Below are 22,365 nucleotides of genomic sequence, written 5' to 3'. Positions count from 1 at the left end.
GAATTTGAGAGAATCCAGAGCAGCATCCAAAATGATGAGGTACCTTGAGTTCTTGACATTAAGATTTGTTGGGCAAAGCTATGTGGCTCAGTGGATAGAGAACCAGGCCTGAAGGTTCAAATCTAGCTTCAGATACTACCTAGCTGTGGCAAATCACTTAACCCCAATTGTCTAGCCCTTACCACTCTTCTTCCTTAGAATGAATACTTAGTATCAATTCTAAGACAGAAGGTATAGGTTTAAAAAAATTGTTGAAGGGAATCGAGCCATTTAGTCTGGAAAAAAACTAAAGGGGACCATGATACCATCTTTAAATGTTTGAAGAAATATCACTTCAAAAAGCATTTGGTTTCTTCTGTTTGGCTCCAGAGGTAGAAAGTAGAATAAATAGGTAAAAGTTACCAGTAGGCAAATTTAGGCTCCAGATCCAGAGCTTTCCAAAAGTGAAATGGGCTTCCTTTGGTTGTAATGGCTCTTCTCTTTGGAGGTCAAACAGAGACATCAAACAAATGATGACTTGCAACAGATGAGCACTATGTTATAGTAAGAATTACTGTCATCATAGAATAGGTAATCTCTGAATCCCTTCCAAAACTCAAATTCTGAGACTGAAGTAATCCACACCCCTTGGGATATATAAAAATGACTTTATATATAACTCATAATTCCTGATAATCTTTCTTCAAAAATATAGCATAGGCATGGTCAATAGGGAGTAGCAGGGGAGTTCAAATCTATGTCCTTTACCCCTAAATCCAACATTCTTTTCATTACATTAGAAAGGTTCTGAAAAGTGCTCTAATACTTCCTATGTTCTATGATAATTAGTATCTAAAATCTTTCTTCTCCTCTTAATCCTTAGCCAACTCCTTTAAACACAAAGGCATTCATCAGCTGAGAAGCAATATAACTGTGGAAAGCACACTGGATTTGGTGTTAGGTGACCTAGATTTTAATTCCAGCTCTACCATTTACTCTTAAAAAGTAGTTTAAGCTCTTTAGGCCTCAGTTGTCTCATCTATGAAATAATAGACTTTTGACTAGATCATCCCTAAGTCTCTTAGGTCTTTAATCTTTAAATCCTAAACAAAACAGGTCACAAGAGTAGCTATCTGGGATGCAGAGCTATGCTGGTTAATGTTTAACATTTGGCTCTTGGGGGGACAGGAAGAATCTTGACACACTTTCAAGTTTAGTCTGCATTATTAACATTTTATCCATCACTTTCTTAAATTTAGCCAATCAACAAAACAATAAATCACACTCTGATTTGTAGCATTTAACAATTTCCAAAGTATAAGTGCTCACATTGAAAATTTAACAATAGACCCAAGCCTGTTAGGACTGTTTCCAGCATATACCTGGTAGAAGCTTTACTCATCTCCTGTACTGAAGGTCAATTAACAATCAAATGTTGTTGCTTTTCTTGCTAGAATTAAGAGATATATCCCTGTGGTCTTCATTCTGTGAGTTTGGTGGTATAGACAGTTGACAAAACAACCAAGCCAATGTTTTTGACATTATGTGGGAAAGTGTCAGAGGACTAATATTGCAGGGCCAGATTATACTGAGATTGTAATGATTCCTATGAGTTATTAATCATGAAAAAACTGTATTGGTTTCATTACAAATTCCAATTAGAGATAAAATATCTAGCCTGCAGATGTGCCACTAGAATGTCAATTGCTAATCTGGCATTGAAAATGCAGCTCCCAAGGTTTTGATGAACCTAAGGTAGCTAGAACTGTGAGAATGGTTATACTTCATATTCCCTCAACTACAGAAGCTATTCATTATAAGGTGTGTTCGTTCATTCAGTAACTCCTGTAAAAGACAATAAAAAGAACCTGTATTTTCCCAATAGAAGCCACCCTGTTCACCCAAGCTCTATTCAGAAGCCTTACCTTGATGTGTAGGGCAATCAGGATTCCCAAAAGCTTTATCAAAGAAACACAAGCTCTGGCAGGACTTCTTAGACTTAATTTTGAGTATCGGACCAGTGATAGACTATGTACCTATCATTCAAATACAAGCTCCATTAATTACTAAGAGCTTCCTGGGATAATTTTAAAGGCCTAAACCCCATTCCTAGTACATAATAAGTACTATACAAATATTAGCTTTTATTTTGTTGTTGATGGTGATCTCAAGGTGATAATTCTTTCATGCCTTAATAACTGGTAGAAGATAATCTACTAAGATATGGAAAAGTTGCATTAGTGGAAGAGGTGGTGTACTCACAATAGTGACACCATGAATCATTCAGTTATTTGAGTAGGAAGCCAACCCTTTTTCATTGATTTTCCTATCCAATTCATATTGGCAGATATTGATTAGGCACCTCTTTGGTGTTCCACTGTGCTTAGTGCTAAAAGAAATAGGAAAATGTAAAAGGATAATGAGCACTGGGGCAGCTAGGTGCTAGATAGTGTTGGACCTAAAATCAGGGAACTCATCTTCATGAGTGCAAATTCAACTTCAGACACTTAATAGCTGTGTGACCCTAGGCAAGTCATTAAATCCTATTGACTTCAGTTCCTCATCTGTAAAATGAGTGGAGAAGGAAATGGCAAGCCACACTAGTGTCTTTGCCAAGAAAATCCCAAAAGGGATCATGAAGAGTCAGACTACTGAAACAGCTAAACAATAATTGCAGATGAGCCCTGGGTCCCAGGGGCCAGCTTGACTCACTGGGAAGAAAGAGGATCAGAATCTCCTATAGCATCTGAGAAACAAGACTTTCCTATTTGTTTTTTCACCCTTCCTTCCCCTCCACCTTCCACCTCACCATCAATCCTAAAATCTTTGTATTTCTAGTCATTTTGCATTTAGGACTCTCCATAGCAGAAGTCATTTTGTTCTTATTGCTTACCTGTCTAAAAGTAGGATTCCCAGTGTTGTGCCTCATTTAGCCCATTCCTGTGCTGGGGTAAAAACTGGTTCATGTAACAGGTCTAACAATGTCCCTAAAATGAGGAGGAAAAGATAATAGGAAAGTTCTAGCAGAGATGGAATTCAGGAGTTAGTCATTCACAAGCATTTATTAAATGCCTATATTAAACCAGGTGCTATGCTAAGTACTGGGAATCCACAAAAAATAGGCAAAAACAGCCCCTGTTCTCAGTAAGTTCACAGTCTAATCAGGGAGATAGCGTGTAAATAAATACATACAAGATAGATTCAGTGGATGAAAACTAATCTCAGAGGAAAGAGAGGCAGAAAGCCATATCAGTGATGAAATGAAGGTAAAAAATCAGATATCCATAAGTATAGTAGATAAATTTAGTGGATCTCAATTTAAGGGCTAGGTTTTCAGCATTCAAAAATTCAAAAGGCCTCATTTCTCAGTTATATAGGGAACTGAGTCAAATTTATAAAAAAATAAGAGCCATTCCCCCCAACAGATAAGTGGCTAAAGGATAAATGGTCAAATTTAAGAAGAAGAAATCAAAACTATTAATAATCACATGAAAAATGCTCTAAGTAACTAATAATTAGAGAAATATAAATTAAGATAATCCTATCAGATTGGCTAACATGACAAGAAAATGAAAATGATAAATAGAGGGGATCTGGATAAATGAATCACTGATGGAGTTGTGAACTAGTTCACCTGTTCTATAGAACAATTTGGAACTATGCCCAGAGGACCATAAAACTGAATGCTCTTCCCTCAGAAATACCACTACTAGGTCTGTATCCCAAAGAGATTTAAAAAGGGGGGAAATATTTATGATAGCTCTTTTTGTGGTGGCAAAGAACTGGAAATTGAGGGGATGCCCACCAATTGGGGAATGACTAAATAAGTTGTGTGTGTGATTGTAGTGAAATATTATCATGCTAAAAGAAATAGCAGGATAGTTTCAGAAAAACCTGGAAAGACTTATATGGACTGTGTATAACCAAGAGAATATTATCCAGTAACAACAATATTGTAATGATAATCAACTCTGAAAGACTTATCTATTCTAATCAATACAATCAATGATCCAAGACATTTCCAAAGGAGTCATGATGAAAAATGCTAGCAGGGAGAGAAGTGGTAATGAATTGAGTACATACTGAAAAATACTTTTTTCACTTTTAAGGAAGGGGGGGGAGAGAAATTCAGTATAATGAGGAAAACTAGTTTTTTATTTAGACCAAAAAATGAATATAATTTTTTCACACAAATTTCAGAGAGGCAGTATGAAAGGAGTGCTAGACTTTGAATATGGAGTCCTAGGTTAAAATATTACTTCAGACACTTTATTGCTTTGTCATCATGGGAAATTCATTTTCTTCCTATGCTTTCCTATCTATTTCTTTTGAGCTACCACCATACAGATTTACAACAGCACAATCATCCTCAACTCTGTCCTATTCATCCTTCTCATATCCAATTAGTTGCCAAGCCTTATCTATTCTGTCTCCACAACATGTTTTATATATGTCCCTTTTCTCCACTTAAATGGCCACAAAGTTTAAGCCTTCTTTACTTCTTATCTAACTATTGCAATAGTCTCCTAAATGGGCTTCCAGTTGATTTTGTTGGGTTTTTTTGTTTGTTTTGTCATGGTGGTCTTAGCACCTAGCACCATGATTTAAAGAAAACAGACACAATAAATACTTGATAGATTGGATGGGATTTTCTGATTCCAAACTGGAAGGAACAAGACCTTCTGAGGAAAAAGCAGTCGCTTATCTTCTAAATATTGATGAGGTGGGCTCACAGTTGCTAACAGAAGAGTTATTCTTTCTTTTAGTAAGAATTAAAGGGGAAAAGATGGCAATAGTGATGGGTAGCATTGCTGAGAGATACTGAGGCTCAGGTAGGGGATAGAGTACCTTGTTAGAAGAACAGCATGGAGGCCAGTGTCACTGAATCAGAGAGCATGTGGTGAACAAGAAGGGGGTATCAGGTATAAAAAGACTAGAAAAGCGGCAGTATATTACAAAGAATTTTGAACACAAAGGGATTATGAATTTGATCATGAGAGTAACTAGAAATGACTGAAGTTTATTAAGTAGGGTAGGACCTGTACTTTAGGAAAATCACTTTAATAAGTGGAGTGGGGGAGACAAACCAGCAGACTATTTCAGGAGTGCAAGGATAAGGAGATGAGGGACCAAACCAGGCTTTTGGCAGTATGGGAGGAGAGAATAGGACATGTATAAAAGCTGTAACAAAGGTAAAATCAACAGACTTCAGCAAGATATTCAGTATAGGGGATAAAAGAATAAGGAGTCAAGGATAATACCTAGATTGCAAGCCTTGATGCCTGGGAGAGTGGTGGTCCCTTGTACCCCAAGACAGGGAAGTTTGGACAGGAAGGCTTTGAAGGAAAGATGAGTTCAGTTTTGAACATGTTGAGTTTAAGAGGGTCACTTCAAGAACATCCAGTTCAAATTGTGTATTAACCAAATGGAGTTTTGAGACTGGACATCAGCAAAGATGTTAGGATCGGATAAGTAGTTTTGACAACATTAGTACAGAAAAGGGAGAATGGAGAAAAGAACAAGCATTTATATTGCACCTACTATGTGCTAGGTACTATGCTAAGCACTTCTCATTTTATCTTTACAACAACCTTGGAAGATAGATACTCTTGTTATCCCCATTTTGTATTAGAGAAAACTGAGGCAAACAACAGTTAAATAATTTGCCCAAGGTCACACAGCTAGTAAATGATCAAGTCCACCTAGCTGCCACAGTTAGCATACAAATGACCATTGAATCCGTGGGAACAAGTAAAGCTGTCTAGAGAGAACAGGACCCATGACAGTGCCCTATGGCACACTTACAGATTTCAGGCATTAACTAGATGAAGATTTAGCAAGAGATTGAGGAGGAGCAGTCAGGCAGGTAGAAGGAAGAACCAAGAGAGAACAATATTATGAAAAGCTAAAGAGAAGAGAACATCAAGAAAAAGAGGGTTATCAACAGTGTCAGAGACTGCAAAGAGGTCAAGAAGGATAAGGATTGAGAAAAGCCATTAAATCTGTTGATTAAAAGTAACTTTGGAAGCTTTTAGCTTAAATAACAGGGCAGGGATCAGACTGGTGACCCAGCTGCTCATGAGTGCTGGCACGCCGTCATCCCGGCTTTTTGTCACGGCCTGCTGGAAACAGGACTTCTAGAATAGCAAAATGTCTGGAAGGCTGTGGTCTAAGGCAATTTTTGCTGGCTGCAAGCGAGGCCTCCGAAACCAGAGTGAACACACAGCTCTTCTCAAAATTGAAGGAGTCTATGCTCGAGATGAAACTGAATTCTATTTAGGCAAGAGATGTGCCTATGTGTACAAAGCAAAAAACAACACAGTAACTCCTAGTGGGAAACCCAACAGAACAAGAGTGATTTGGGGAAAAGTTATTAGGGCTCATGGAAACAGTGGGATGGCTCGAGCCAAGTTCAGAAGCAATCTTCCTGCCAAGGCCATTGGACACAGGATCCGAGTGATGCTCTATCCCTCAAGGATCTAGAATATGAAAATCGACTAAATAAAATTACACATTTTTTGAAAATGTAAAAAAAAAAGTAACTTTGGAGAAAACAGTTTCAGTTAAATGGCAAGATTGGAAGCCAGATGGCAGAAGGTTTAGAAGCAAGTGAACCAAAATAGTAAGCCTTGAATGAGTAGAATTATGCTAAACATTTAGGAATGGATCCAGGCAGAATATCTATCAGTGAGAGTCATCCATTGGGGGGTGGCAAGTAGATTTGACTGTTCAGCAAATGATATTGTGTCCTGTGATGGCCAGTATTACAGTCTTAAACAAGGCAGGAAGCGAGGCCAGAATTCTGGAGAGACTTGTCAGGAAAATAGTCAGAAAATGGTAGATAGGCCAGGCCACCACAGTAAGAAGATCTTGTATTGAAAATGTAAGCTAGAGGTAGATATCCACATCTAGTTCTGGCTGTGGCCCTAGGAGCATTGGAGAAAGGCTTAGGACAACAAAATAGGAAGCTGGTAGGCTAATAGCTGGGTCTGATCTGTCAAATGACCCTAGGGACTTCAGAAGAAGCAGATCCAAATAATGAAAATATTGTTAAGAACTTTTGTCTTGAGAACCAAATTTAATTTCTGGGCCAGGATGATTATGGTTTGATAAGAATATATTTTCCTGTAGTCTTAGAAATATGGTTAGTTAACTCCAAAATGAAAAGGAAAGAGAAATGAGAAAATAATTCCAAAGACCAAGGGATCCATGGATAGACTTCAGGGAGTCCATGAACTTGAATGGGTAAAAATTAAATCACTATCTTCAACTTTTTACTGATATTTCACATTTCCTTGATTAAAAAAATTTTTTTAATGCTTAAAATATTTAAAAAGGAGGAATCCATAGTCAAATAGTTCATGACAAAAAAAAAAAGCTGTAAGAACCTCTGCTATTGAAGTATGCCTACAAGTAGGAAAAAGAATAATAGTAGAAATAACTAGAAAATAAAAGTTTACAAATTTGGAGAAAAGAAAAAAATACCAAAAGTCATGACTAATATGTCTGTACATAGATGTACAATATAACTAAAGATATTGATGACAGCAAGACAAATTTTATTGCATGGGTATCACTGACCCTTGGTGGAATGATACCTCATGTCTAGCTTCTGGCTGTGGAAGGTTATATCTTTTTTTCTATTTCTCATGCTATTTATAGTCTTAATTTTGTAACTCTAGTCTCTAAGAGTGAGGAAATTTTGGAAGAATTCATGAATAGTAGTTGTTAAGAAGGGATGCAAGTGAAGGATGGTTGGATGGTTTAGAAATACCGTCACATTCAAAAAAAAACAACAGAAAATATATGTTGTGTCTGTGTATAAACATATACCTCTATCTCTATCTCTATCTCTATCTCTCTCTCCACATACACAAGGGTACACTGGTAAATGTGTAACAACCAGTTCTCAGAAAATGAATGACACACTTTTAAATTTAATCTGCATGATTAATATATTTCTTCATCACTTTCTTAATTCTAGACAATAAAACAATAAATCAGGCTGTTTGTAACAGTTGCTTGTTTCTAAGATGTAAATGTTCACACTGAAAATTTAATAATTGACTCAGCTAGCTCTAGCACACTCGTGTGTGAGAGATACATATAATTATGAAGTAGTTCACTTCAATAAGCGAGTCCAGACACCCAGAAGTTCAGTTAATGGAACCAATATTTGTTTATTGATCTATTGATTAATAATATGTACCTAACTGGCCAGAGCAGCCTTCCTAGGGAAAGCCATGCCAAAGCAAAGTTACAGACAGTTTTTATAGGTTTACATACATGAGAGAGGTGAAAAAGTAAAATGAGCTCATACCAAGCTAATGAAGGATATATGGCTTGAAGTTTAAAAAAAAGTGAAATGTGGCCTGGAGCAGACTGACCAGGGAAATCAAGTCTTATCAGACACAAGCGAGATGTACCATGTACTGGGGAAGATGGACATTCTTTGTATATCTTTTTCTATACCTCATTTATCTCGTCCTTGAGGAACCATCCCCTGACCATCTGTTGTTAAAGCTTGAGAAAGCACATTCCTTAAGCCTGCTTTTTTAAGGGAAAATATACTTCATTGATTACTCCCTTTACCAATGATCAGGAACTTCATTTTACTCTATTTCAATTATACCCATGTATGTACATATATGCATATGTGTATTTATATTTATACATAATGCTGCCTGTATATTTTATTAAAAAATAACAAAATAAGCAAAGGCTATTGAAGATAGGTTAACATGTATTCAAAAGATATACTCAAGATTCTCCAAGGACCAGAAATATGGAGTTCTCTTTACCAAAAGCAATGCAACTGATAATTTTCTGACTTCTCTCCTCATAATTTCATCCTTAAATAAATGTTAGTGAAAGGAAACTCTTTTCTGGATCTGATTCTCACTAATAAGAAAGAACTGATTGCCGAGATAGACTTGATGAGAACTGATGGGAACATTAACCATTCGATCTTATAATTTCTTATCGAGGATAGAAAAGCCAAGCCTTGTCTGACTTCCTCTCAGTATTTTAGGTGAACACATTTCAGAGTTCAAAGGAAGCATTGGTGAGATTCCATGGACTAATAGTCTCTTGAAATTGGCTCAAGAAGAATAGGAAGTTCTTTAAGAATTAAATTCTGAAAACAAAAAGAGATAATTCTGATGGAAATGGAAATGGAGAATTGTCTAAAGAGACATACATCTATATATAGGGAATTCATTGACCAACTTAAATTTTTTTAGGAGACTTATACTGAAGATGGAAGCAAGAACAAGAAATGGAGAATGAAAACAAAAGCATGACATGGATATGTAAGAATAATACTAAAGTTCAGAATAAGGCAGAGTAATATAGTAGAATGAGCACTGAATTTGGAATTGGATGACTTGGGATCAAATCCTGGTGCTGGATGTGTGACCTCGGTTAAATCACTTAACTTCTCTGGGCCTTGCTTTCCCTATCTGAAAAATTGGAGGATTAGACAAAATTTTCTTCTCTAGCTCTAGCATCTTGTCAACCTTTAAATCCCCAGTGAAACATCTTTTTGCTTTTAAGATGACTACAAGAACACATTTAGATATGAGAGTTGTGGAAGGGAAGGGAATAAGCATTTATATAGTCTACTATAGTCTAAGCACTGTGCTAATAAGCACTTTACAAATGTCTCATTTGATCTGATTTGAAGAGGTAGCTCAACCTCCAACCTCATGTAAAAAGCCCTTCTTGCTGCATCCCTAACAGAGGCCCATCTAGGATGTGCTCAAATAATTTCAAAGATGAAATAGTTCACTCTCTCCCAAGGCAGTCATTTCTACCACCCACACATTGGAGGGGGAGGGACTTCCTTTTCTCTTAGTTCCCTAATATTAAAAGAAAGTGTGTTTAGATGTTTTCCACAGGAACCTGTTATACTTGTGACACTGCCCCCCAAAGGAACTTAGTTCAATTTAATTTATCCTTTTGTGGGCCAACTCTTTTACTCAATGCTAGGGAAGTTAAAATCACAGTCTCCAAATTAGAAGTAGCTCCAGAGGGCATCTAGTATAGCCTGTGCCTGACCATGAATCCATACTGTAACATCCCTGACAATGATTATCTAGACTCCACTGGAAGACTTTTGGTGACAAGAAATTTATTTCTGAAAGAATGTTCATTCTACTTGAGGTCAACTCTGATTATGAAGAGGTTTTTTCCCTCACATTGAACTAAAACCTGTCAATCTATGACTCCTCATAACCCTAGTTCTGTCCTCTAGGGCTAAGTAAAACAAGTCTAATCCTTTTTACATGAGAACTCATCAAATATTCAGGTCCTATCCTCATTGAATATAATAGTCCAGCAGCGATAATCTATGGAAGTGCATCAGAGAATAGCTAGGAAATAAGGGGCCAGATCACCACAAAATTACCCAGAAACCAAGACCATTGTTGGAAATAGTTCCAACCACCAGTAGCACTACAAGGCTTCAATCCTTGTGCCTTGGTTATAAGGGATTCAAGAAGCCCCTTCCAAATATGCTATTCTAAAAATCTGAGTCATTTTAGCTACACTTTGTAGTCACAGTGCATATGAAACAAGAGATAAAAGGATCAGGTCAGGGTAACAGATTCCGAATATTTGATCTGGAATAGGCCTTTATCTTGTTTCAAGCCCTCATTTTACAGAGGAATAAACAGGCATAGACACCTTCTAATAAGACCTATGGTGAGTTAGAGGAATGTCTACTCGAAGCTTCTGAAAACTTCCCCTGGCAGAAGGAATAGATAGTAACAGTTTCTTCCAACAGCCATAAAGGTGGCAGAAGCAGGTAAATTTGGAACACTTAGAGCTTGGTCAGACATCTTAAGACACTAAGACCATTCACTGCATCCTGAGCTAGTCATCTTGACTTTTGTCTTGCCATTGGACTTCAATAACTCTGGAAGAGTGAGGCTAGTGACTTTGTGAAACCATTTAAACCCAGTTCACACACAATTCAAGACATGTAATGTCATCGGTCCTCTTTTAGAACAAAGGACATACAACAAACAGACACAGAAAGGATAATGACTTACTTGAGTGGGTCTCTTTCAAAGATGAAGATGCCCTTTCCCCTTACTTCCCTTCCTGCTGAGACTTCTCCGGATAGCTGTAGTTGCAAATGCCCTATACTTTAATCCTGGAACTGCTTAATTCTCTAGGAATTGCTGCTTCCTAGGCGGCTATGGCTGCCATTATCAGACTCTTAAGAGCCACTGCTCCCTAAGGGAAAAACATTACTTTGCTTATGTGGTCCTTCAATAGAACATTCCAACCAGAATGAGAGCTAGAATGGGCATTTAGTTCAAAGGAAAGGAAAACCACTTTTGTTTATTAACCCTGTTAGGCCTTTGTCATGGCCTGTGCCACATTTAAAGCTGATGATATTGAAATTAACTTGTTCTTTAAAATTCCACAACACTTCAATTTAGAATATCCAGCAGTAGTACATTAAAGCAATAGACAGGCTGAGATATAAATGAAATTCTTATAGTCTTAGCCCTGACCTGAAGCCTAGGATTTAAATATGAAAGCCCCTTTTTGATGAGCTAATCCATATCCATCTCCCTTTATGAAGGAGTTGTCCAAGGTCAGACAACTAAGCTAAACTGAAACTTCATTCAGCCAGATCCTGAGACTTCAAAACGAGCCACTTTTACTTGATATGTCCTGTCTGTCCGTCCCCCCCCCCAATATATTTCCTAGAATAGCAGAGCTGTAAGGCACCTTAGAGTTTATCCAAATTCCTAGGGAAGAGAACATTTAATATTCACACCAGCAATGAGGATTCTGATGTCTTTCTTTCTTAGTCTTTTTCCCAAACTATGGGTAGTCATTCCAGTGTTCTGAGACAGTAGACAGAAAACAATTAAGTTATAGACAAAAAATTAATTATTCTAAGCCTAAGGGCAGCTACACAGCACCATGGATAGATAAGAGTGCCAGCGCTGGATTCAAGAAGACAAGTTGAAATTGGGTCTTAGTTACTTATTATCTGTGATCCTGGGCAAGTTATTTAACCCAATTTGTCTCGATTTCCCCATCTATCAAATGAGCTGGAGAAAGAAATGTAAACCATTCTAATATATTTGCCAAGAAAATCCCAAATGGGGTCATGAACTGTTGGATGTAACTAACTGACCCAATAACTTAGTCTATATAGCAATTGCTGTTGTTGTTGTTGTCTGTTAAATATAATTGTATAAAATGTATTGCATGACTATTACATATTTTTGTTAAATTGGTCAGTATATAGTTTAGATTATTATATTGTAAGTTCCTTGAAAGTAAGAACTCTCTTATTTTATCTTCGCACTTCCATTAGCTAGCACAGTACCTTACAAACAGCAAGTACTGAATGAATATTTGCTAACTTGAAATAGAGATATTCATCCATTTTTCTGCATGCTTGGGGGAGGGATGAAGAAATTGTGGCCTGGGACTTTCTGGTAGTATACTGGTTTTGGTTTTGTGAGATATTGTAGCATTTTCTACAGTCAAGCCCTTGGAACTACAATGTGAAGTCATCACAGTTTACCAGGTGTGCCCAGGGAATTTGGTTTGAGACACATCTCTGAGAGTACTTACAGTTTAGAAACAAATATCCAAGCTTGATGCCATTAGAACCTATTAAAATGGACCTAATTCCTTCTTATTTAGGTATGGATTGGACTAGATAGCCTCAAATGGAATTCCCTTCTTGCTCTTGAGACTTTTTGGTTCTATGTACTATCTCTGTTTTTTAACATCAACAAGTACGTTGTTTTTCCTCTAATATCCAGAAAATTGGAACTTAGATCTGTATGATCTTAAAGTATAATATTAATGTGAATCATTACTTCAAATTATCTCATTGGTGTAATTGTTCTCTCCACCAGTGCAAATCACAATCCCTTTGTCCTTTTTTCTCTTCTTGTATAATTATTTATTTAAATCCTCTAAAGAGACTTCAACCAACATTTTAGAAGCCTTCCCTTTGGTTCTTTTAATATCTCAAGGGTACAACATAGTATCTTTCCAATCAGTCAGCTAGAATTTATTAGTGCCTATTGTGTGGCAAACCCAGTGCTAAAAATTCCTGCTTTCTAAAAAGTTAAATTCGTGGTCTCAAAGAGCTCACAGTCAAATTAAGGAGACAAAATGCAAATAACTATATACAGATAAGATATAGACAGAATAAATTGGAAGTAGTCTCGATAAGGTACTCAGATTAAAAAGAACTAGGAAAGGCTTCTTGTAAGTGGGACTTCAGCTAAAAATTAAAGGAAGCCAAGAAGCAAAGATAAGGAGGGAACACATTCCAGGCATAGGGGACAGCCAGTGAAAAGTCAAAACCAGGAGTACGACTGTTGTCTTAAAGGAATAGCAAAGAGACCAGTGTGACTGGTTCACAGTGAGGGTGGGGAGAGTAGGATGTAAGAAGACTGAAACACTACCAGAAGTATTATTGTAATACTTCTTCCATAATCCTGGTGGCCCCATTTCATAAGATTTAAAATGAAGGAACATGACAAACCATCTAATTCAGTGCCCTCATTTTGCTGTTGAAGAAATATGGGCTCAGAGAGGTTATGACTTACCCATGACTATCTAAGTAGTATCAGGGCCAGGATTTGAAACCAGTTCTCCTGATTTTCAGGACAGTGTCATTATTAGCCATGCTGTCTCAGGGCCCTTTCAGCCCTATGAGATTAAAGGGAATTCAATTTTAGTGCTGGCAGAGGCAAGCTTTGCAGGGTGTCTTTTTTACTTTCCTTAGTTATCTAATTCTACAGGCTATTTTACACTTAAAGTGGAATTGAAAAGGAATCTAGCACTTCCGGGTAAACATAGTGGCAGTCTAGAGGCAGGACTCTTCCTCTCCTCAGCAACTACCAACCTAGACTACCTCAAAAAAATAAAAAAATAAAATTCATATGAATGAAGGGACTCTACAGTAGGGCGCAGCATTGAAAGTACATGGGATTTGGGCATTTCCACACTATAAGGGGGTGAAAAAGCTTCCACCAAAACGCGAGCTGATCTACCCTCCCTCACCCCATGGAGCCAGCATGCTAGAATCAGAGAGTGAGCGAGGGGCAACTGTAGAGTGAGTGAAGGGCACCTCTAGGTCCTAGGAAACTGTCTAAAACCACCAAAGACCTGCCCCTGAGAGCAGCTAGACCTGAAACCCCAGCAGGCTGAAGAGCACAGACCGTGGACACCCACGGGGAGATAGCACAGAGAAGGGCAACAAACAGTAGAAGCTGCAGAGATTCAAGAGCTGACCTCAAGCAAAATCCTTGCTCCTTAGCTCCAGAACAGAGAGTCTGCCCATGTCACTCAGATTTCTGCCTGGAAAGGGAAGAAAAAATCACAATAGTGATGGCAAACAGTGTCCAGGAGCAACAACTTCCCAACACCAAGAAGAACAAGAAGAAGGGGTTGACCCTGGATCATTTTTATGGAGGAAAAACCCAGGCTACGGAGGAAATAGAAGAGGAAATACAAATAAATGCACCAAAACCTTCCCCCCAAAATGGAAATTCTCCACAAACTCTTGAAGAATTTAAATTGGAGCTTATCAAAAAGATGGAAGCCTTCTGGCAGGTGTAATGGATAATTTTAGTGTTGTGACTTAAAATCTACTTTAATTGGTCACCAGGGAAAATCCCAAATAATAAAATACCCAAGTCAGCTGGAAATTATGGTTATTTTAAATTATATAGAGAGAAGGAATTAAGGAGAAGAAAGAGAGAGAGGAAAGAGTTAATTTAAACTGCTCCGGCTCAGGCTGAGCCAGGCAGGAGTTAAAGGCTTTGGCCAAAGTGGCCTCCCTGAGCCCAAGGGAAAGGAAGTCAGTCTTACCCAAGTCACCACAAGACTGTCTCAAAGAAGCTGTCTGAGGGAACTTCTCCAGGCTGAGTTGCACACCTGAACTGAACTAAACTCCCAGGCTGCTCACATAGACCTCTTTTTAAAGATCTTTTCTCTTGTATTATATTCACTATTATAGTAATTGGAGGAATCTTTCACAGGAAGAGATTGGGGTAATAAGTGGTATAAGATGCTATACAAAAAAAGGAAAAAGGGAGGGGGGAATCAAAGATGGCACCAAGAAATACTTGAAGAAGAAACTTATGTCACCTACCCTAAATTTTCACATCTACCAATCACAGCAGATGCTTTTATCCAGGACTGCTCATTCTTTAGTTCTCACCTTCTTTGATTAGATTTTTTAGTTACTTAACACTTCTTTGTTAAGTTCACCTTTTGTTAGTTACCTGACCTTTTTGTGATTAATTTAAACTTTATAGGTACTTAACATCTTTTTTGTATTAAGGACTAAAAATAGACTTAGCTTAACTTCTAGTTTCACTATAAGGTGAGAACTAAGTACCTTCATTGTTCAATAAGGAGATTACAACTTTAACTTCCCCAAAAGTATGTCTGAGTAGGGTGGAATAATTTCCAAGTTCACACAGGAAAAGTGGAAAATAGTTCAAAAAGAAAATAATACTTTAAAGGACAAGAGCTCCCAATTGGAGAAACAGCTTGAAGCCAAATTAGTATATGGGGGAAATGTTATCTGTAACTCTCAAAAATTATATTCACTGTTATAGTAATTAGAAGAATCATTCACAGGAAGACATTGAGGTAATAGAGTTCCGGTCAAGATAGCGGCTTAGAGAGAGCTAAAGTTCAGATCTCCGGAAACCCCTTCATTACCGATATCAAACTGTATGCTCCCAGGACACCAAAATTCAAAACAAACAACAGGTTAGATCCAGGGAACCCTCCTCCTGGACCTGGATCAAAAGGTACGGCCCCCCAAAAGCCAGAACGCGAGATCACTCGGATCTAAGGAATAGGCAGAAGTAAGTTCCCAAGACCCATCGCCCCCAACCCAGAGCACTGAGTCCAAGGCAGCAGTGGGAACCTAAGAGCCAGCAAAAGGACCCCAGGGCCGGCTATTCTGAAGGCCGCACCTGAAAACAACCTAAGCCAGACGCGGGGGCACCCAACACAGACAGCAGGGAAACAGAGAGAGATGGGGGTGGGGGGAGGAGCCTGTAGCCCCCTGACTGGATCCTTCCATCTGAGTCTCAGGGAAGGTCCATGCTTTAAGACACACTCAAACCAACCCAGGGGAAGTTAATCCTATTAGGAGCCCTCAGAGCTCCGGGAAGCCACGGCCCATTCCCCCTCAGAGTGCAGGGTCTTCTGAGACAACAGTAACCCTCAGGGCCGGATATTCAGAAGGCCACATCCAGAAAACAACCTGAGCAACTCACGGGGGCACCCAGACAGCCGTGCCCCAGACAGCCGGGAAACAGAGAGAGACAGAGGAGAGCCTGTAGCCCCCTGGCTGGATCCTTCTGTCTGAGTCTCAGGGAAGGTCCCTGCTTTAAGACACACTCAATCCAACCCAACTGAAGTTAATCCTATCAGGAGCCCTCAGAGCTCCGGGAAGCCTCGGCCCCTCCCGCTCAGAGTACAGGCCTCTCTGGCCCACAGAGGTTCTGAGATACCTCGGGGACAGTGCAAAGCCAGGCTCAGAGCGTGGGAGTAAGGCAACAAAGAAGCATCGGGAAGGAACTGAGAGCAGTAACACCCACGAACGGACAATTTGCCTGGGGCTAAAGCCTTTGAACACCAGACAGAGATAAGAAAAGCTAGACCTCCCCACTCAGATAGAGATGGCAAGCAGCACAGAAAAGCCTCTACACTCCAAGAAAAACAAGAAGAAGGGGGCGACTTTGGACACATTTTATGGAGCAAAAATACAAAATACAGAGGAGACAGAAGAGGAAACACAAGCAAATGCTCCGAAACCTTCCAAAGGAAACAGAAACTTTCCACAAACCCATGAAGAATTTGAATCGGAAATGATCAAAAAGATGGAAGCCTTCTGGGAGGAAAAGTGGGAAATAATGCAAAAGAAATTCACACATCTACAAAACGAGTTTGACCAAACTGAAAAGGAAAGCCAGGATTTAAATGTCAGAATCAGCCAACTGGAAGAAAACAAGCAAGAATTAATAAAGCAAAGCCAAAAGACCAAGAAATTAGAAAAGAACATAAAATATCTCACCAACAAGGTCATAGACTTGGAAAATAGAGGGACAAGAGACAATTTAAGAATAATTGGACTACCAGAAAAGCCAGAAATAAACAGCAAACTCGACATCATAATACAAGAGATAATCAAAGAAAATTGCCCAGAGATTCTAGAACAAGAGGGCAATACAGCCACTGAAAGAGCTCACAGAACACCCTCTACACTAAATCCCCAAAAGACAACTCCCAGGAATGCAATTGCCAAATTCCAAAGCTTTCAAGCAAAAGAAAAATTCTTACAAGAAGCCAGAAAAAGACAATTTAGATATAAAGGAATGCCAATCAGAGTCACACAAGACCTTGCAAGTTCCACTCTGAATGACCGTAAGGCATGGAACATGATTTTCAGAAAGGCAAGAGAGCTGGGCCTTCAACCAAGAGATAAGCTACCCATCAAAACTGACTATATACTTCCAAGGGACAGTATGGGCATTCAACAAAATAGAAGATTTCTAAGTTTTTGCAAAGAAAAGACCAGAGCTCTGTGGAAAGTTCGATATCAAAAAACAAAGAGCATGGAATATCTGAAAAGGTAAATATGAAGGAAAGGGAAAAGGACAAAAATGTTATCTTTTTCTTTTATTCAAACTCTCTTCTATAAGGACTATATTTATATCAATCTATGTATATTAACATGTGGGGAAAATGCAATGTGTAAATGGGGGAAAAGAAAGACCAAATAGAATAATCTTTCTCACACAAAGATTCACACGGGAAGGGGAGGGGAAGAAAACTCCTATAAGAAGGAGAGGAAGAGAGTTTTTACTTAAACCTTACTCTCAGGGAAATCAACTCTGAGAGGGAAGAACATCCAGATCCATTGGGATTTTGAATTCTATCTTACCCAACAAGGGTAGGGAGAAGGGAAAACCAAGGGGGGTAAGGGAGGAGGGAACATAAAAAAGGGAGGGAAGAAGAGGGGGGTGGGGGAGAGAACAAAAAAGGAGGGGCTAGAAAGGGAAATATATCAAGGGAGGGGACAAGGGGGACTGATTTAAAATAAATCACTGGATTAAAATGTTAGAGCTGAAGAAGAAAGGTTAGAATTAGGGAAGGATATCAAAATGCCAGGGAGTCCACAAGTAACAATCATAACTTTGAACGTGAATGGGATGAACTCACCTATAAAACGTAGACGAATACCAGAATGGATTAGAATCCAAAACCCTACCATATGTTGTCTCCAAGAAACACACATGAGGCAGGTAGACACCTAAAAGGTCAGAATTAAAGGATGGAGTAAGACCTTCTGGGCCTCAACTGACAGAAAGAAGGTAGGAGTTGCAATCATGATATCTGATAAAGCCAAAGCAAAAATAGACCTGATTAAAAGGGATAGGGAAGGTAATTACATTCTGAGGTAATAAGTGCTATAAAATGATATGCAAAAAAAAAGAAAGAAAAAAGGGAGAGGGGAATCGAAGATGGCATTAAGAGATACTTGAAGAAATAAAATAAATAGGATAATCTTTATCACACAAAGATACACATGGGAAGGGAAGGAGAAGAATACTCTTATAAGAAGGAGAAGAAGAGAGTGCTAATAGGTAATACTTCAACTTTACTCTCAGTGAAATCAATTCTGAGAGGGAAGAGCATCTAGATTCACTGGGGTATTGAATTCTATCTACCCTACAGGGAAAGTGAGAAGGGAAAAATAAGGACGGTAGTGGGGCAGGGAGTACAAAAAGGGAGGGAAAGAGAGGGGGGAGGGAACTCAATAGACCCTAAAACAAAAGAAGGGAACAAAAAGGGAGGGGGCAGAAAGGGAAGCTTATTAAGAGTTGGGATTAGGGGGACTAACTAAAAGCAAACTACTGGTTTAAAAGGATATAGCAAAAGAAGAAAGGACAGAACAAGGAGAGGGTATCAAAATGTTGGGGAATACACAAGTGGCCATCATAACATTGAATGTGAATGGGATGAAATCACCCATAAAATGAAAACAAATAGGAGAGTGGATTAGAAACCAAAATCCTACCATATGTTGTTTACAAGAAACACACATGAGGCAGGTAGACACTCACGAGGTTAGAATTAAAGGTTGGAGCAAAACCTATTGGGCCTCAACTGAGAGAAAGAAGGCAGGAGTTGCAATCATGGTATCTGACAAAGTCAAAGTAGAAATAGATCTGATTAGAAGGGGTGGGGAAGGTAACTACATCCTGGTAAAAGTCAGTATAAACAACGAGGAAGTATCAGTAATCAAATGTATGCACCAAATGGTATAGTATCCAAATTTCTAAAGGAGAAAATAGTGGAGTTGAAGGAAGAAAAAGATAGCAAAACTATACTAGTGGGAGACCTGAACATACCACTATCAAATTTAGATAAATTAAATTTAAAAAATAATTAAGAAAGAGGTAAGAGATGTGAATGAAATCTTACAAAAATTAGAGTTAATAGATATATGGAGAAAAATAAATAGGGACAAAAAGGAATACACCTTCTTTTCAGCAGCACATGGTACAATCACAAAGTTTGGCCATGTACTAGGGCATAAAAACATGGCAAACAGATGCAGAAAAGCAGAGATAATAAATGCAACCATTTCAGATCATAACACAATAAAAATAATAATCAGTAAGGGTACATAGAGAATAAATCATAGAAACAATTAATAGTTTCATTGAAGGAAATGACAATAATGACACATCCCTTCAAAATCTATGGGACGCAGCCAAACCAATACTCAAGGGGATATTTTTATCCTTGAGTTCATATATTAACAAATTAAGAAGGACAGAGGTCAATGAATTGGACATGGAAATCAAAAAACTTGAAAGTGAACAAATTAAAAATCCCCAGATGAAAACTAAGTTAGAGATCCTAAAAATTAAGGGAGAAATTAATAAAGTCAAAAGTGAAAGAACTATTGAATTAATAAATAAGACCAGAAGCTGGTATTTTGGAAAAACAAACAAAATGGACAAAGTATTGGTCAATCTAATAAAAAAAGGAAAGAAGAAAACCAAATTAACAGTATCATAGATGAAAAGGGAGACCTCACCTCCAATGAAGACGAAATTAAGGCAATCATTAAAAACTATTTTGCCCAATTATATGACAACAAATATGGCATCTAGGTGATATGGATAAATATTTACAAAAATATAAATTGCTTAGAATAACAGAAGAAATAGAATTCTTAAATACTCCTGTATCAGAAAAAGAAATTGAACAAGCCATCAAAGAACTCCCTAAGAAAAAATCCCCAGGGCCTAATGGATTCACAAGTGAATTCTATCAAACATTCAAAGAACAGCTAATCCCAATATTATACAAACTATTTGACACAATAAGTGAAGAGAGAGTTCTACCAAATTCCTTTAATGACACAAACATGTTACTGATTCCAAAGCCAGGCAGGCCAAAAACAGAGAAAGAAAACTATAGACCAATCTCCTTAATGAACATAGATGCAAAAATCTAAAATGGAATACTAGCAAAAAGACTCCAGCAAGTCATCACAATAGTTATTCATTATGATCAGGTGGGATTTATACCAGGAATGCAAGGATGGTTCAATATTAGGAAAGCCATGCCCATAATTGACCATATCAACAAGCAAACCAATAAAAATCACATGATTATCTCAATAGGCGCAGAAAAAGCCTTTGATAAAATACAACATTCATTCCTATTGAAAACACTAGAAAGTATAGGAATAGAAGGTGCTTTCCTAAAAATAATAAACAGTATTTATCTAAAACCATCAGCAAACATCATTTGCAATGGGGATAAACTAAATGCATTCCCAATAAGATCAGAAGTGAAACAAGGATGCCCATTATCACCTCTATTATTTAGCACTGTACTAGAAACACTTAGAAAAGAAAACAAAATTGAAGGTATTAAAATTGTCAATGAAGAGACCAAGCTATCACTCTTTGTGGATGATATGATGATCTACTTAAAGAATCCTAGAGAATCAACCAAAGAGCTAGTGCGAATAATCAATAACTTTAGCAAAGTTGCAGGATACAACATAAACCCACATAAGTCATCAGCATTTCTATATGTCACCAACACATCTCAGCAGCAAGAATTAGAAAGAGAAATTCCATTTAAAATCACCTTAGACAATATAAAATACTTAGGAATCTATCTGCTGAGACAAACACAGGAACTATAGGAACACAATTACAAAACACTTTCCACACAATTAAAACTAGATCTAAAAATTGGAAAAACATTAACTGCTCATGGGTAGGATGAGCTAACATAATAAAATGACCATCCTACCCAAATTTATTTACTTATTTTGTGCCATACCCGTTGAACTACCAAAAAAACTTTTTTTACTGAATTAGAAAAAACTATAACAAAGTTCATTTGGAAAAACAAAAGATCAAGGATATCCAGGGAAATAATGAAAAAAAAAATACAAAGAAAGGTGGCCTTGCAGTCCCAGATCTCAAACTATACTATAAAGCAGTGGTCATCAAAACAAAATGGTACTGGCTAAGAGACAGAAAGGAGGATCAGTGGAATAGATTTGGGGTAAGTGACCTCAGCAAGACAGTCTATGAGAAGTGCAAAGATCCCAGCTTTTGGGACCAAAATCCACTATTTGATAAAAACTAGGGAAATTGGAAAACAGTATAGGAGAGATTAGGTTTGGATCAACATCTCACACCCTACACCAAGATAAACTCAGAATGGGTGAATGACTGGAACATAAAGAAGGAACCTATAAGTAAATTAGGTGAACACAGAATAGTATACACGTCAGATCTTTGGGAAAGAAAAGATTTTAAAACTAAGAATGAGTTAAGAAAAAAATCACAAAAAGTAAAATAAATAATTTTGATTACATCAAATTAAAAAGGTTTTATACAAACAAAACCAATTCAACAAAAATTAGAAGGGAAGCAACAAATTGGGAAACAATCTTCATAACAAAAACCTCTGACAAAGGTCTAATTACTCAAATTTATAAAGAGCTAAATCAATTGTAGAAAAACCCAAGCCATTCTTCAATTGATAAATGGGCAAGGGACATGAATAGGCAGATTTCAGGTAAAGAAATCAAAACTATTAATAAGCACATGAAAAAGTGTTCTAAATCTCTTATAATCAGAGAGATGCAAATCAAAACAACTCTGAAGTATCACCTCACACCCAGCAGATTGGCTAACATGACAACAACAGAAAGTAATGAATGGTAGAGGGGATGTGGCAAAGTTGGGACATTAATGCATTGTTGGTGGACTTGTGAATTGATCCAACCTGGAAGTTGGATCTGGATTCTGGAGGGCAATTTGG

The 22,365-nt window shown here is 37.8% G+C and overlaps 2 protein-coding genes across 6 annotated transcripts in view; both read left to right on the top strand.

Moving 5' to 3' along the window:
* ARHGAP39 (Rho GTPase activating protein 39) overlaps positions 1 to 22,365 on the top strand; it is a 426,284-nt gene that overhangs the window by 316,846 nt on the left and 87,073 nt on the right. The window lies entirely within an intron of this gene.
* On the top strand, positions 6,009 to 6,521 carry LOC100016645 (60S ribosomal protein L35a-like). Its single transcript, XM_056822912.1, has one exon. The coding sequence runs from the start codon at positions 6,130 to 6,132 to the stop codon at positions 6,460 to 6,462; it is 333 nt and encodes a 110-aa protein (XP_056678890.1). The 5' UTR covers positions 6,009 to 6,129; the 3' UTR covers positions 6,463 to 6,521.

This window comes from Monodelphis domestica, chromosome 3 (assembly GCF_027887165.1).
Source record: "Monodelphis domestica isolate mMonDom1 chromosome 3, mMonDom1.pri, whole genome shotgun sequence".
In the NCBI taxonomy this organism is placed as follows: Eukaryota; Metazoa; Chordata; class Mammalia; order Didelphimorphia; family Didelphidae; genus Monodelphis; species Monodelphis domestica.
This window is presented reverse-complemented; position numbering and strand designations above follow the sequence as displayed.